The sequence below is a fragment of the Palaemon carinicauda genome, chromosome 27, assembly GCF_036898095.1.
Source record: "Palaemon carinicauda isolate YSFRI2023 chromosome 27, ASM3689809v2, whole genome shotgun sequence".
Lineage (NCBI taxonomy): Eukaryota > Metazoa > Arthropoda > Malacostraca > Decapoda > Palaemonidae > Palaemon > Palaemon carinicauda.
The window spans coordinates 74,357,617-74,375,814 of NC_090751.1; the positions used below are offsets into that span (position 1 = coordinate 74,357,617).

The following is an 18,198-nucleotide window of genomic DNA, read 5'->3' on the forward strand; positions in this document are numbered from 1 at the left end:
GGGATAGAGTGGGGGTAGGGGACTGAGGGGGCAGAAGGGGTCGTGACCCTAAAGCTCCCAAGGAGTGGGGGAATCTGTTAGATGCTATACTAACCAGGCAGGAGAGAAGCGCTCTCCAACCCTAGGGTAGGTTAGCTCAGAGTAGGAACAGAACTGGTGTACTGTCCTAAACTATAATAAAACAGAATCCCCCAAGGCCTAACCTAAACCAGGAGAACTCCTCCTAGATTAGGGAGGGCTGGGGAGACGTATCGCTAGGCTACAGGAGGAAGGGACGTGTCCCAACCAAGAGCAGTCTAGAGGGAAGGGCAGGGCCCCTCCACCTTCAGTCTCAGTCGATACCGAAAGGGAAAGGCGTTCCCTAAGGGTGGAGTGGGATGAATGATAGGTACTCTGGGGTTCTGTCCGAAGTTCCCCCATAAACTATGGTAGGGAAGAGGGAAGAACGATCTAGCCTAACCTACCCGAAGATATTTCCGGGTAAGGGGCTAAGAAATAGCAAGCTACCCAGAGGGAGGTTACTCTAAGGTAACGGGGGAGATAAAAAAGCATACAAGGGTCCCAACGTTGGGTTAGGGGGTGTGACATGGATGAACCAGGCATGGTCCCTTGTATGGTCCCTAGAAGACGAAAGATATGTGCAACACTGAATCTTGTATATGTTTAAAAATGCCTATATCTTCATTAACATAACACTAGGAACACTTATTATATCATGCAGAAGCAAACATGAACACTAAGCTGCGGCCTATGCTAGGCTGAAAGTCTAGTATGGGGTCGGCTAACTAAGAGTGCCGAAGAATACCATCGGCATAATATAACTAATTCCTAATAATGAAGACTAAATAAATAATGATATTTAATTAGTTATAAGGCCGGGAAGGCTGTTCTGGCTAACTAAATAACGCATGCAAAGCGAACAGCTGCGCCATAAAATGGCGCCTCCGGGCAAGGCACAGCTCGGCCACAAAACACAAGATTTTAGCATAAAAAATCGTTACTCTACGGCCAGAGCTTATTTAAACAATACAAGAACCTGGTACTCAACTTTCCAGAAGGCGATGCGGAAGGTTGAGACATGGCGAACGATGCACAAGATTAAAGTAGATCACTGGGAACAAACAAGCTGAGATTTGAGTTACCTAGAAAGGAATGAGGACGGACGTGACGTCACACAGTATGGCGGACGGTTTGTTTACGTTGCGAGTACCGTAAAAGTAACGAAGGTGGGGTAATTTTGGAACTTCACCTCAGTTACCTCACCACCTTTCCCCCTCGAAGCGTAAACGCTAGGTGGGGTGCAGATGGCCATGTGACGTGTTAATGCATCCGTCCCTTGTTGATATACTGTACGATATTCTAAAGGGAAACCTTTAGGGTACTCGCTCCAGAAGTTAGAATTCTGTGAAAACCTTTAGTTTAATTCTCTAGGAAAATTATGGTAGTCATATATATCCAAAGGAAGCTACTGAAGGAACCTTCCATCAGGACGACATGGCTTAAGCCCAAAAAGGTGTATGTTTTTTGGCTAAAAAAATCTATCCTCTTTTCAACATTTTTTGGGGTAGGTAAATGACATAGTTGGTGGCTGAAATTTTTACAGGATATTTTATAATTATCGTACAACAAAAATATGTAAGAGAATCTGCACTTGGATAATATTTAATGTTTTATAAAGTGGCAAATTTACTTATTTATTTATTTTTTTTTTTGCAGAGTTATATCAAGAAATTTTTCAAGACAAATCCTTATATCTATTGCTGAGCATGGTATTTATGCATGAAAATATCAGAAATTTTATAAAAAAGAGGAATACATAGAGCTATGATAGCTTGTGTTGGATATGCTCACAAAATGGCTGCCAACCACACCACCTTGGAAGGTCAAATCTGCTACCTGAAATGGAGAAAGATATGTCAATATTAGCGAGTCATTTACTTATATAATTGTTCGAGGATTTGCAGAAAAATATTATGGTAGCTAGAATGAAGTTTATAGATTATTTTGCAATTAAAAAAAAAATAAAATAATGACCACAATTAAATTATCATAAAGGTACAAACTTACAAAAACAGGAGAAATTATAAGCTATTTTATAAAAACATAAAGGTGTAGAAGACATTCACAAACACTTTACAAAACCCTTTTTTATACACGCCTAAACACTACTTCACATTCGATAATTATATAAAAATTTCATATTACACAACTTACCCTAATTAGGTATTGATGGGTCGAGCTTGAACCAAGGGTATCTCAGAAATAGAACAAGGAAAAGAGCTGGGATGAAATGCGTCCTTACCCGACTGCTGCGCACATTGAACTGAGGTCTCGCAGGTCGATATCACCCACAACCAATACGAATGAAAAATCATGGCAAGAAAAACCTTTTTTTTTTTTAACCTCGGGTCATATATGACCCACCACACCTATCCAGGGGATTGGGTCTGTCACGGCAGCGACTGCAGTGCCCCTAAGACTCTTTCCTGTTGACGTCTGGTGATTACTTTCGATCGAAGGAAGCACCTGACCAAGTTTGCGATTTCCTTTATCTTGCCTTGCGGTAGAGAAAGGATGTATGACTTCAGATTCCAGTGAAGCCCTAGCCACTGGAATTATTGAGCTGGAGATAGCCTGGACTTTTTGAGATTGATTTGGAAGCCCAGAGACTGTAGGAAGTTCATGACTTCTGGAGCTGTTAGAAGACATTCCGACTTTGTTGCAGCCCAGACTATCCAGTAGTTTAGGTATACCATCACCTGAAGGCCTTTGTTCCGTAGTTGTTAGACAATAGCCTCGACTAGCCTTGTGAAAATCCTTGGAGCTATACTGAGCTTGAAGGGCATAGCTCTGAAAACATAGGCCTTTCTTGCCAGTTTGAAACCAAAGTAGGATGCCAATAGCATCTGTAAGATCTATGGAGACGGTGTAGGCCCCTGGGGTAGCAGGGTACGTATTTGCGAGATAGTCAGCATCTGGAACTTGTTGCTCAGAATGAATTTGTTTACTGGGGATAAATAGAGAATGGTTTGAAGATTGTTCGAATCTTTCTTAGGCACGCAGAATAGCCGCCCTTGAAAGTTCATGGATTTTGTGCAACGGATGGCTCCCTTCCGGAGAAGATCCTGAACATAATCCTCCACGAATGAGGTTGTGGGTTGGAAGAACCTCTTGAACCGGGTGTGTTTTCTCTCTTCATTTCCAGCCTAGTCCCTTCGAGACTACTGTATGCTGTGGGCCCATGGATCAAACTTTCATTGATCCTTGAAAAGATAGTCTTCCCCCTACTGGAAGCTCCTCATTGTTGTTTAGAAAGTCCTGCCTCTTTAAATGCTTTGCCTCTACTCCCTCGGCCCTTAGGAATGAACGCCCCTTCCAGACCTTCCTATGCCACTACACATTTATGCCCTGAGATCTGACCGGGCTTAATGTCATAGTGGCTCTTTCATATACAGAGTTGAAGGCTGGAGACTGTGTTACATACTGCTGGGGAACTGTGTACACAGTCTGGGGGATAGTGGCAGGAGAGGTCTTTCTGCCTTGAAAGGGTCTCCTAGGCTTCTTGCCTTTAGGCCGAGGTCCTTCTCCGGGGGTGAGTTTCCTCTTGGAGGACATACCCCATTTTTGCACAAGGCTCTTATTCTCCTAAGCTGCTCTGTCCATCACTTCCTTGACTACCTTCTGAGGAAAGAGATCCTTTCCCCAGATGTTCGAGTCAAACAACATTTTAGGTTCATGCCTAATAGTGGCTGTGGCTAAGACGTGCTCTCTGCATGCTCTTCTGGCTAAAAAGAAAGCATGCAGATCCCTGTGGAAGTTAGCCAGACGAGTCATTGCCAGGTTTGGGAAGAGATTCAATTTTGAATAGTTCCCGATCAGCATTTCCAAATAAGACACATGGGACAAAGAAGTTGATAGCCTCTCTTTGGCTTCAAATTCTGACCTCAACAAAAATTCTGGAATTCTAGAACAACCTTCCATTGAACTGTTTGCCTCTAATGTCCCCATCCAGTTTTCCGACCGAAAAACTTTTTGATAGGGAACGACATTATCCTTGGAAGTAATATAAGTGGTCTGTTTCCTGCCAAAGGCCAAAAGTTAAGTGTTGGTAAACTTGGCCGTCTTTAGCTCCCTTACCAGCAATGTTTGAGCCTTGCCGTGGTCCAGGATGATAGTGTCTTTGGGGATAGTATCATCCCTTATGGATGCTTCAGAGTTCAGCCTTACATAACAGTAAGGATAACTATCCATTGATGGGTAGAATTCTAAGTCGCATGCAGACAGGCTTAGGTGCCATGCCTTCTCCAATGTGGAGGTAACCCTGACTCAAAGCCATATGCTCTGCATAGCGCCAGGATTCTTTGCCCAGCAGTCCGGAAGGCTCGACGCTGGAAAGCCTCAATCTTCGCCTCTAAGGCCGCTTGAGCTCTTTTATGTTCAACATCTATATTTTCCATGAATGCCATAAATTCAAGTGACCAGGGAACTAAGGTGTATTCAGAGTAGGAACAAGGGTGGAGATGGAGGCAGGGGCAGCAGATACAGTAACGGGGGATTGAGACAAAAAAGTACTAGGCACTGTACTTACCTGGTGGGCATCCAGGGACATCAGAGGCTCCCGTAGTCAGTAGGACTCTCTTTCTCTTCCTTCTCTCTCTGACATCACGGAAGAAGTCGTTGACATATCGGCCTCCAGGCTCATAACCTGATGTGTCCCGAACTTCATCATCTGTCTGGTCCAACTGTACCAGCGGGAGTTGTACCGTCAGTATCTGGTGACCGAAAACAGGAGTCACCTCGGCCTTGGGAAAGAGGAGGTCCTCAAGTTCCATAGAAGGAAGGTAAGGTGCACATTGTTGAGAGCTCTTCTGGAAGCCTCTCTCCCAATGACGAATGGTCTTCTGAGTCCACGCTTTCTTGTCCTGGGAGACATTGGTAGCGTAGAAACCAGTATATATCAGATCCTTGCACACGCTGCAGTTAGTAGGTTCCCAGATGGCAAAGGAACCCTTGGATACATGGCACTCCACATGCTTCAGGCAAATCTTGTGGTTGCAAGGCAACTTGATCTGCCTGGTGTAGGTTACCATTGTACACTCCATGTCTTCAGCAACCTTCAAAGATAGAAAATTTTCAGAGTACAATGGAGCACCAAAAATTTTTGCATATCTTATGGTATACAGAAATTTTGGAAAATAAAAATTCAGAAGTGTCTAAATCAAAAATTTCTACCAACACAAGTTACGGCTAAAGCTACAGTACAGCAGAAGCTCATGCCCAACAGCTCAGAATTCCCTAAGAATTCAACATTATGGTAGAATAGGGAGAAAGGTTCACCCCAACCAAACACCATTTTCCCCAAAGTCAGTCTATTACACAATCCAAGGTGGTAAATTCACATACCATCCTGCCTAGGCTCGCAGCGGCTGCACCTGAGGCGGCAGCTATTTCTAGAGACCATGCTCGATGAACTGACCTTACATTACCCTTAGGAATGTCGACACAACGTGGCAGTGGCATTGGCAAGTCAGCAAAAGAGTGGTCGATACTAAATGGAACCAGACCATGGGTAAGGGGAAAGGTACAGGTTAGTAGAGGGCAGTAGATAAATAAATCTCCCAAAAAACCTTGTTGTTAACATTAAATCATGAGAAGGGGGATTAGCCCTTTAAATAATGAGAGCCGTCTAATACGGTAAGGATGCCATGAATTAGAAAATTCAAGGGAAATCCTGAAAAATAGGAGATATCCAATCGACCAACTTTAAAGGATAATGTTCCTCACAAATGGAAGAGGAAATAGATGCAGATGACTAGCCTAAGGCTGCAGCTAAGGCAGCAATGGGGGGGCTCTCATCTAATGAAAGGAGAGAGGGGTACCTCCCAACTTACTCGCATTCAAAGCTAGAAGAACTCAAGCCGGCAGGATTTGAAGTATGGCAAAATGTTAAGTACTTCAGCCAGGGAGCTTCCGACCAGGCAAAGGAGTAAAAAATCCACAGTAAGAGATACTGTACATGGGTCAGGATGCGGTGCTGCAGTCATAGACTAGTCAACTACTAAGGCAGCAAAGGAGTCCACAAGGGGTTCTAGTTTCCTTGCCTAGATAGGGTTAGGCCATAAAAAACCCACTGTGCAGGCTAGGCTAGCTTATATGGCATTTGAGGGATACTCAGAGGCTAGGGAATGCAGACTAGATGAAGGAATTATAGTTCCATGGACAGTGAAAAATTTATGGCCTAACTAGGAAGGGGAGGGGGCAACTAGATCACCCAAGGGTGGTCTCTAAGGCGGCAGAAAGAATTAATCCAGGGAAGAATCAATAACTTGTCCTCCCAAAACCAGAGTATATGACCCACAAGCTATCCTGTCCATCTATATAGCAACTGAGGATACCTTAGATGCCAGGGAAACTGGACTGGAAATCAACTAAGTTCCACAGCAAGCAGAACAAGACTAGCAAGGTGTGGGGGGGGGGGGATAGGAAGGGAGGCTTAGAAATTGGTAAAGCAGCAGGACAGGAAGGCCTAACCGTAGTATTAGAACTAGCAACATTGTTCCAAGGGATCTGCAGTAAGCAAGCACAGAGAACAAGTCCTCACAACTGGCTGCCAGTATAACAAAAACTAAGAAAAAAAGCCTAGCAATGGGTAAGGGGACACAACAGAAAAGTTTACCTGTCAATATCCGAATAAGGTTGGTTTCTTTCTAAGGGATCAACAGAGTGTAAACACAGGGAACAAGTCCCCACAACCAGTGCAGCCTAGCCAGACACTAAGGCTAAGTAGGTAAGTGAAGTACTGTCGCCCAAAGACAACTATAAAACACCACCCACTGCTCCGAGAGAGTACCTTCAGGGCTGTAGCTCCCTGCAAGGGAGGGGTGGCAGCCTCCTGAGAACCCTGTGGTTGGTTACGTGGTAGAAGGTGAGGGTGCATTTGTACACATTTACCAGTCATGGCCAAGAGCTAGGTGTATGGGTTAGCCTAAATCAAGATTGATGAAAGACAATCATGCAAACTTTTTGGTAATAATCTAAACTATAATCATACCACAGTTATGAAAGAATATATCTAACTCACTTTTACAAGACTAGATAAGAATTAATATGAAATTCTGAGCGATTTGGAGACTTGAGCCATCGGCTTCAGCCATGCAGCGGCCGCTGGCAAATAACGGACGCTTAGCACAAACTCACAAGGGTGGACACCCCAAATTCTCTACCAACAAGGAAGAGGATACTCAACATAAGCGCTGAGGAAGAAGCAGAAGCATCCATGGCCTGAAAATCACTATGAAAACTTGAAACTAAGCAGAAAACTCCCGAAGCAATTCTGTGAAGATGGCGTTGCAAGAAGGAATGGAGAACCAGCGAACATGTTTTCAGCACACTGGGATCAGACTTGTAATGGGTCTCTGTCCCACATATCCAATCCTATCCCATACCCTTCAAGACAAGGTTAACTCTATTCGGAGAAGGATAGCCGTGGCTTGTTATAACACGTCCCTGTTTCATACACGATATCTCTCGGGATATTCGCTCCAAGGGATAGAACCCAGTGATACTTCTTACGTAAAATTCTCTGGTATATCACTTGCAGAAATACCCCAAGTAGAAGCTGCCTTTGACGAACTTCCATCAGGACGACAAAGCTCGAGTCCAGAAATATGTATATACTAGTTCAAAATTTAATTTGTGGTGTAAAGGCATTTGTAAATAATTAAATTTGCGTAGTGTGTGTACTTTCATATACTACAGTATATATCCTGGTTAAGAAATAATAATTTTCTTTTAAATTTGTACACAGGTAAACAGTACAGTATCACAAAACCAATCATGGGTATTTGTTGACTTTTTCGGACAATGCTCACCTGAACTAGATATTTAAATGCCATGGTAGATATTTACTTTTTTTCAAATACTATGCTCTACTAATATGATCCATTTTGTTATAAAACTTAGCTGTAATATGCAGGAAGTCTCACCTGCAGTTATTCTCTATGCATGAACCTAAATCATTATCTGTAAAAAAATATAGGTAGTGTCAGAAGCCTTAGTAGAAAAATATATTTATCCAACTTTTTTTTTCTTAGAATTTACCTACAAACAAACCGTTACTTTTGTAGAAGTAACAAAAAGTAGAAAAGGTAACTAATCTTTCCTGTAAAAAAAACAATAATAAATTTTGTTTATTTTTTAATTGGTAAACAAGCACATTGTTCAATTAACTAACTCATGAAAAAAATTTAAAATTTCTATAATTTACTTATCGACAAATCAATAATATTGTCCTTTTCACTATATCCTGTGATAATTTAGAGGGCTTATCTTAAGAAGGAAATTACATTAACAATTCACACTAATGTTAACAATATATAAAAATAGAAGATAATTTTGCAACTTCTTCCATTCAACTGCATATTTTATACAAACTTGCATTTTTCAAAATTTGACATGAACATGATTCCATATTGCTTCTATAATCTATGCAAATAACACAGAAAAGGTAACTTGAGAATAAAACAACAACCTTTATTATCATTAGGCAATACTGGAGCACAACACACTTAATACATAGCAAAAACTAGAGTATATTAACTAGTTCAAATAAAATGCACTAACCACTAACAACAGTGAATATGCTGACAAAGGTTTAGATTATATAATACCTTACATTTTATTACTTGCAATGAAAATGGCCAAATACTTCAGATTATTTGGGCATTTCAGAAATCATAAAAAGATAAAAATAACAATAACTTCCATTACAACTTAAGATTCATTTGTGTGTTTACAGAACACAAATGTTAAAAACTGACACTGAATACTTAATCACCATTACCATTGCCTACAATCTTCTTGAAAATTTGTGACAACACTAATAGTAAGTCAAAATGATGTCCAAATCCACATCAAATGAGAGGGGGGGTTCCCTTCCAGACCTTAGTCTTGCAGTGAATAGTCATCTGAAATATATAAATGTATCAATAAGCCAAAACTACAAGTCAAATTACTATTCAGGATGAAACATAAACAAAAAACACTAGATTCTTGGCTTGAACCCATAGTGAGATCGGTGTCACAGTATGGACAAGAGTCGTGGTATGACAATGGAACAATGTCCAACAGAATTTGTAGCATTCAAGATTTTTCAGAACTTCCAAGGGATCACCAGCCACCCATTGAGATACTACCAATAGTGTGTTATGGGGTCCTTTGACTGGCCAGACATTAATAAATTGGACCCTTATCTCTGGTTACGGTTCATTTTCCCTTTGCCTACACACATACTGAATAGTCCGGCCTATTCTTTGCATATTCTCCTCGGTCCTTATACACCTGACAACAGTGAGATTACCAAACAATTCTTCTTCACCCAAGGGGTTACTGCACTGTAATTGTTCAGTGGCTACTTTCATCTTGGTAAGGGTAGAAGAGACTCACTAGCTATGGTAAGCAGCTCTTCTATGAGAAGGACACTCCAAAATGAAACGATTGTTCTCTAGTCTTGGGTAGTGCCATAGCCTATGTCTTGGGGTAAAGTTCTCTTGCTTGAGCGTACACTTGAGCACACTATTCTATGTTATTTCTGTTCTTCTTGTTTTGTTAAAAGTTTAAATAGTTTATATAGGAGATATTTATTTCAACGTTGTTACTGTTCTTAAAATATTTTATTGTTCCTTGTTTCCTTTCCTCACTGGGCAATTTTCCCTGCTAGAGCCCCTAGGCTTATAGAATCCTGCTTTTCTAACTAGGGATGTAGTTCAACAAGTAGTAACAATAATAATAATCATCATCATCATCAAGGTTTCAGTCTAGTCTGGAAACTTACAAAACCATTACCATGGCCAGAAACCTTATATAAAGTACTGTACAATTGAGGGGGCATCAACCACACTATATGTTTTGCCATAAAGCCTAAGTAGTAATAAAGGATCTTTACAATATCCCAAGTGAAGCTAAATTGTTTTTAGCTTCTCAGGAGCATTCTGATGACAAAATGGTTAATTGTATATATAAAAAAAACTAATTACCAGTAATTATAGGCATATGATTGAGAGAATTTGATTCTAACCAATATCTAATACATAGGGAAATGGAAACTAAAAGTTTATGTGAGCTATGTCCAAAATAATTCTTTTTTAGGTAGTTTCTTTAAGAAAAAAAATTGCTGATAAAATAAATTTTCCTTGAGTGTACTAAAACCTCTGTATCCTGTACATATATTTCATACCATGCATGTCTCAATGAATCTTTAAAAAAAAAAAAAAAAAAAAAAAAACAGGGATTAATGTTCAAGGAAATGTCAGAATAAGAAAAAATTTAATAATGCAATTTTATTATTTCTATACTCACCTAATGTTCATATTACTTCTCCATAAGCTCTATTTAATCAACATTTATGTCTCCGAGACTTAATTCAACAAGTAAATGCAAATAAAATTAACACCCATTTTTTTGTAATAGTGATAACAAATTAAAAGACTCTTATCCACAATGAAAAGGGGTAATTGAAAGGTTTACAAAGTAGTTTTATCCTAAAATTTCAGGAGTACGTAACTTACACACTATTTTTTTTTAACTGGCATGTTAGTGCTACACCTCTTTTGGGGCTAATGGATGAAAGGGTTAGTGCATGTAACGTCACCTCCTGAATAATATTGATGTACTATTTGTGAATTAAACTTTATTATATACAAGTAAAGCTTTTCATCAAATACAAATAACCCACTATAACATTTACATTTTCTTCACAGCCCGACTTAAGGGAAATAAAAGCCATTGTTTTAGAATTTACCCAACTAAAAGAATGTTTGGAAGATTGAAAGACGTGCACGTGTTTAGGGGTATGGCTAACGGTATGTCTGATCATTTTTTGGTGGAAGGAAAATTAGTTGTAGCAAAAGAGTGGGGGAATAGAGCAGGTGGATGTAAAAGGGAGGTAGTGAGGATTGAAGAGCTAATAAAACCAGGGGTAAAAAGTAAATATCAGGAAAGGTTGAAAATGGCATATGATGAGGTGAGATTAAGAGAAACTGGTAATTTAGAGGAGGAATGGAAGTTAGTAAAAGAAAATTTTGTTGGGATTGCAAGTGATGTGTGTGGCAAGAAGGTTGTTGGAGGCAGCATGAGGAAGGGCAGTGAATGGTGGAATGAAGGAGTGAAGGTAAAAGTGGAAGAGAAAAAGAGGGCTTTTGAAGAATGGCTGCAGAGTAATAGTATAGAGAAGTATGAAAAATATAGAGAGAAAAAGGTGGAAGTAAAGCGCAAGGTACGTGAGGCAAAGAGGGCAGCTGACCTGAGGTGGGGTCAGGGATTGGGTCAGTCATATGAAGAGAATAAGAAGAAGTTTTGGAAAGAAGTGAAGAGAGTAAGGAAGGCTGGCGCAAGAATTGAAGAGACAGTGAAAGATGGAAATGGAAGGTTGTTAAAAGGAGAGGAGGCAAGGAAAAGGTGGGCGGAATATTTTGAAAGTTTGCTGAATGTTGAGGATAATAGGGAGGCAGATATAATTGCTGTTCCAGGTGTTGAGGTGCCAGTGATGGGAGATGAGAATGAGAGAGAGATAACAATAGATGAAGTGAGGAGAGCACTAGATGAAACGAGAGTAGGAAAAGTATCTGGTATGGACGGTGTGAAAGCTGAGATGTTGAAGGAAGGGGGTGTGACTGTACTTGAATGGTTGGTGAGATTGTTTAATATGTGTTTTGTGTTGTCAATGGTACCAGTAGATTGGGTTTGTGCATGTATTGTACCACTATATAAGGGTAAGGGAGATGTGCATGAGTGTTGTAATTCAAGAGGTATTAGTTTGTTGAGTGTAGTTGGAAAAGTGTATGGTAGAGTATTGATTAATAGGATTAAGGATAAAACAGAGAATGCAATTTTGGAAGTACAGGGTGGTTTTAGAAGAGGTAGGGGTTGTATGAATCAGATTTTTACAGTTAGGCAGATATGCGAGAAATATTTAGCAAAAGGTAAGGAGGTGTATGTTGCGTTTATGGATCTGGAGAAAGCATATGATAGAGTTGATAGGGAAGCAATGTGGAATGTGATGAGGTTATATGGAGTTGGTGGAAGGTTGTTGCAAGCAGTGAAAAGTTTATACAAAGGTAGTAAAGCATGTGTTAGAATAGGAAATGAAGTGAGTGATTGGTTTCCGGTGAGAGTGGGGCTGAGACAGGGATGTGTGATGTCGCCGTGGTTATTTAACTTGTATGTTGATGGAGTGGTGAGAGAGGTGAATGCTCGAGTGCTTGGACGAGGATTAAAACTGGTAGGCGAGAATGACCATGAATGGGAGGTAAATCAGTTGTTGTTTGCGGATGATACTGTACTGGTAGCAGACACAGAAGAGAAGCTTGACCGACTAGTGACAGAATTTGGAAGGGTGTGTGAGAGAAGGAAGTTGAGAGTTAATGTGGGTAAGAGTAAGGTTATGAGATGTACGAGAAGGGAAGGTGGTGCAAGGTTGAATGTCATGTTGAATGGAGAGTTACTTGAGGAGGTGGATCAGTTTAAGTACTTGGGGTCTATTGTTGCAGCAAATGGAGGAGTGGAAGCAGATGTACATCAGAGAGTGAATGAAGGTTGCAAAGTGTTGGGGGCAGTTAAGGGAGTAGTAAAAAATAGAGGGTTGGGCATGAATGTAAAGAGAGTTCTATATGAGAAAGTGATTGTACCAACTGTGATGTATGGATCGGAGTCGTGGGGAATGAAAGTGATGGAGAGACAGAAATTGAATGTGTTTGAGATGAAGTGTCTAAGGAGTATGGCTGGTGTATCTCGAGTAGATAGGGTTAGGAACGAAGTGGTGAGGGAGAGAACGGGTATAAGAAATGAGTTAGCGGCTAGAGTGGATATGAATGTGTTGAGGTGGTTTGGCCATGTTGAGAGAATGGAAAATGGTTGTCTGCTAAAGAAGGTGATGAATGCAAGAGCTGATGGGAGAAGTACAAGAGGAAGGCCAAGGTTTGGGTGGATGGATGGTGTGAAGAAAGCTTTGGGTGATAGGAGGATAGATGTGAGAGAGGCAAGAGAGCGTGCTAGAAATAGGAATGAATGGCGAGCGATTGTGACGCAGTTCCAGTAGGCCCTGCTGCTTCCTCCGGTGCCTTAGATGACCGCGGAGGTAGCAGCAGTAGGGGAGTCAGCATTATGAAGCTTCATCTGTGGTGGAAATGTGGGAGGTTGGGCTGTGGCACCCTAGCAGTACCAGCTGAACTCAGTTGAGTCCCTGATTAGGCTGAAGGAACATAGAGAGTAGAGGTCCCCTTTTTGTTTTGTTTCATTGTTGGTGTCGGCTACCCCCCAAAATTGGGGGAAGTGCCTTGGTATATGGATGGAAAGTAAACCTGTGATGAGCTAGTGACGAATTGCAAGTGAATGGAAAACTATTGTCATCCGTAAAATGATGTAATTGCCAAGCTTTAGCTGATATATCACCAATAACAAAAATATCCATAAAAAATCAATTAAATAAGAATCTAAGGGCTAATATGAAATGTCATCTCCCAAAATAAAAGGAATATTGCTTAAGGGCACTTACTTTAGTGAGTGATATAATGATCCAGATTACCTACTTGGTCTTATGCCACGCAATTTAGATGTCTGATAAGAGTGAATAGTAATGTGGAACAGCAAGAGTTTAGCTTCAGAAGGTTCTATAGTAACTGAAGAATTCGAGACCCTACGAGAGGAAATCAATTCTGTGAGGCGCAGCAAAAATTTAGAGTCCTTACTGAAACAACACTACATATTTATGACCACTAGACTCTACTAAGGAAGTCAGGCCAGAAAAAGTAACCAAGTAGGCATATCAGAATTTTCTCCCACAATAGATGGATTGCTGGCCATCTGATAATAAAAAAGGAAGGTAGTACAGTGGAACCTCTACATATGATTGTTCCAACATCCGAAGTAAAATTCCATCAATTTTTTGTCTCGACACCCGAAGTAATGCTCCAACATCCGATGTAGAAGGCAGCACGTAAGAGGAACCCCATTGAGCGTTGACTGCTCTGTTCTTTGTTCTTGTGTGGTTGTCCTCTGTTTGGTCTGTTATTAACAGTGCTTATTTTCTTCCTTTTTTCACATTTCCTTTTTGATTTTACCTATAATCATGGTGCCTAAGAAGCTAAGTATCAGTACAGGTAGTGGTAAGATAAGGAAAAAGGCAATTCTTTCATTAGAATTGAAGCAAGAAATTATAGAAAAACATGAGAGCGGTGTGCATGTGAGTGATATGGCTAAACAATATGGCCGGAATAGGCCTATGATCTCGACGATCATCAAGCAGAAGGCAGCCATTAAAGCAGATAAACCATCGAAGGGGATCACCATTATTACAAGACATCGTAGCAATACTCTGGAAGAAATAGAACGCCTTTTGTTGATAGGGATAAAGGACAAAGAGAGTGTTGGCAACGATCATTTGTGAGAAGGGCCAGCGTGATGAACAGAAAGAAAGAAAAAAGTGAAGCAAAGAAAACCAAGATAGCATTAATACTCTTTTAAAAAAAGGCCTCTCTCTTTTTCTGTTTCTCTCTAAACATAGCATTAACATGTTCTTTAAATAAAATCTCTCTCTCTTGTTCTTCTTCGCTGTTATAGTGTTAGAGACGTCTATTATTTTTTTCCGAGAGAGAGAGAGAGAGAGAGAGAGAGAGAGAGAGAGAGAGAGAGAGAGAGAGAGAGAGAGAGTAAAAATGTGTTTAGAGTATATATGATTTTTAACAGCGTCGAGTTGACAAACAATTAAATGTAACTAAGAATTCCTTTATTAACTAACACAAATATTGATACAAACACACTCGTGTGCGTATGCACAAACAAACACACTCGTGTGCGTATGCACAAACAAACACACACACAAGTGCAGGAATTGCTACGCAGTAAGAGACAGACGGTCGGGGAGGAGGTAGAGATGGTGACTGCGATAACGTACCGTAACTCGTCACTGAAAGTGATGAAAATTAAAAATCAAAAGAAAAAAAAAATGTAAAATATATGAAATATAAAAATAAAAAAAAAAAATAAATAAGCTAAGTTAGATTAAAGTTTCTGTTGTGTAAGTTACGGTACGTTATCGCAGTCACCATCTCTACCTCCTCGCCGATCGTGTCTCCTCCTGCGTGTTTGTGTTTGCGCATACGCACATGAGTGTGTTTGTATCAATATTTGTTTTAGTTAATAAAGGAATTCAGATTCGCTGATATTGCTTTTTAAGTTACATTTAATTGTCTTTCAACTCGTTGACGCTGTTAAAAATCATATGTACACACATTTTTGTTTAATCTCTCTCTCTCTCTCTCTCAGAAAAAATTAATAGACGTCTCTAACACTAACAGTGAAGAAGAACGAGAGAGAGAGAGAGAGAGAGAGAGAGAGAGAGAGAGAGAGAGAGAGAGAGAGTATTTATTTAAAGAACATGTTAACACCTTGTCTACCTTCTCTCCAATCGTCCGTCTCCTCCTGACGTAGCACATCCTACACCTGCGTTGGCCTGTCTCTAAGGTAAAGTGACAATAAAAACACATTTTTTATTTATTATTTCTTTATAATTATCTTTTTTACACCCTTCTTTCATATTATGCAGTTATGTTATTGTTATGTGTAATTATATGTAGTAATTTATTAAGGAGTTATCATAGGTTTTTGGGGTGTGGAACGAATTATACAAATTACAGTGTCTTCTTATGGGAATATTTGCTCCAACATATGATTGTTTTAACATACGAAGCAGTTTCTGGAACGAATTAAGATTGTATGCAGAGGTTCCACTGTATTGGCATTATTCACTCAGAAAAAAAATAACTGATCTCTCTGCTCATCATTAAATTGGTTCGGTCTCCTCAGCTGTTATGAAAATCTAATGTCAACCATTGTTTATAACGCTGTACTCCTCACAATGGTGATTTAAAAGGCAGCACTTTCCCTTCACAAAAAACTAGCAAATTCAGTAGGGAAGACAACCATAATGCAATAATCACTTACCGCAATCTGAAAGGATATGTCTTGATTTATATAAAATACAGCTTTTCCTATGCAAAAATGCTAACAAATCTTGCAGGGAAGCAATTTCAACTGAATAAAAACCTGTAGAATCTGCTAAATGAAGTGATTCAAGAACACTCCTACTTGATTACCCACAAACAGCATCTCTCTAGTTGACCCACTTGCAAAATCTGAATTTAAAGTTTTTCTTAATGACACAATGATGGGGTCAAAGCAATAAGGTTACAAATTTTTTTAAAAGATGATGATTTCTCACTTTAAATGATTGTTTCCGTTTTCTTAATCTTCATTTCCCTGTATCACAGGTTGAAATAAAAAAATCAGCTGATTTCTTGGTTTGTTTACAACTGGAGGGGATTTGAGGGATGCTGCACATGTGCACGAATGACTTGTTTTGTCAGTACAGTTGGCCCTCTTTATTCATGAAGTTGGGTTACAGACACAGACGCGATACGGGGATTTTCGTGAAAAAATGTGCCACCAGAGTGGGCTAGCTCCTAACCTAAAAAGTCACTGCCCCTTGCCACAAACGGGTGCAAGCTGATGATTAACACAGTAAATACTGCCTAGTATTGTTTTATTTTTTCTATCACAGTTTATAATCATATGTACAGTGTACAGTACTTGTTCACACATGTACACTACGTACTGGACACAGTAAGGCTACAGTATAGTACTGTGCTAAAGTAAATATTTATAGAGTCGTCATCATCCCCTTACTGTTCTGGATAACAAAACAGTTGTTCCTATCTAGTAATACTATAATCTAACACTCACGGATACTATAGTGCATATTGCTGCAATATATGTATGGTAATAACACTATAGTACAGCTTAACTGTACTGTAAGTGTTCGGTGTTTTCGTTCACAATCGACCAACTTCAGAAGACAATGTTCCTCAGATATGGAAGAGGAGAGGAAGGAGCAGATGACCAGCCTAAGGCTGCAGAGAGAATCTTCCATAGCCAACACACATCCAGTGCTAGAAGAACTCAAGCTGAAAAGATCGGAAGCAGGGACAAAAGGCGACACTTCTGCCAAGACAGATTAACCCGGCAAAGGAGTCAAGACTCCGCAGAAAGAGGTACATAGCACAGGATGAGAAGCTGAAGTCGCACAACAGGCAATTGCTAAGGTGACAGAGGAGAACCCCAGGTAGTACCAACTCTTCGCCTGGATAGGGTTAGGCCATAGGAAAAATTGTGCAGCAGACAAGCCTAGCCCATCTAGCGGGTGAGGGAAAACTCAATTGCTAGGGTAAGATGACTAGACTAGAGGAACTGTAGTTCCCAGTACAGTCAGGTTATGGCCTAACCAGAAAGGGAAAGGGGCAGAGAAACCACCCAAAAGTGGCCTCTAAGACAGAAGAGAGAATTAATACAAGGAAGGAAAAAATCTTGTCTACCTAGGGCCAGAATAGATAGCTTACGAGCTATCCTGTCCAAAGATAGCAACGGAGAGTACTTCAGTCACCATGGGACTATACAGGGATGGAAACAAAGTTCCACAGCAGGTAGACACACTAGCAGGCACACGGGAAAGGGAAAAGGGTGGTGATGGAAGACTCAGAAGTTGGTAAGGCAGCAAGACAGGAAGGCCTAACTGCCACATTAGAACAGGAATAGTGTTCTAAGGGGTCTACAGTAATAGGGCACAGAGGAAAAGTCATCACAATCAGCCATAGCCTACAAAAAACTAAGAAGCCTATGAATAGGTAAGGCAGCACAAGGGGGTCTACCTGTCAGCATTAAAACAGGGGGTAAGGAGTTCCAATGGGTAAACAAGAAGTAGACACAAGGAACAAGTTCCCAAGACCTGTACCGCTTTGCCACACATATAAGCTCCGTGGAAAGTGAAGACAGTCACCCTAGGACAACTGTAGAACACTATCCAACTCCCAGAAGGACCGCCAGGACCGCAGCTCCCCACTGTGACGAATCGACAGCATGGGAGGATGGGCAGCCTCATGAAACCAGTAAGGTTAGGTGAAAGAAGGGGATGGAGCACGAGTGTAAATTCACATCATGGCTGCCAGCCAGGGTGAAGTTAGCCTAAGTCAAGAATGATAAAAAAAATGGACATGAAACATCAGTAAGAATGGGAGGATACACAATAATCATACCACACTTGTAAAAGAATAATATAAACCATTCCTACAATAAGAAAACTAAATAAATAAT

General features: G+C 40.4%; 1 protein-coding gene across 1 annotated transcript in view; it reads right to left on the bottom strand.

Moving 5' to 3' along the window:
* Positions 1-8,181: 8,181 nt before the first annotated feature.
* Sap-r (Saposin-related) overlaps positions 8,182-18,198 on the bottom strand; it is a 1,093,325-nt gene continuing 1,083,308 nt past the window's right edge. Inside the window, exon 19 of the mRNA XM_068351162.1 lies at positions 8,182-8,966. Coding sequence (XP_068207263.1) covers positions 8,913-8,966 — 54 coding nt within the window. The 3' untranslated portion in view covers positions 8,182-8,912. The remainder of the gene's footprint in view (positions 8,967-18,198) is intronic.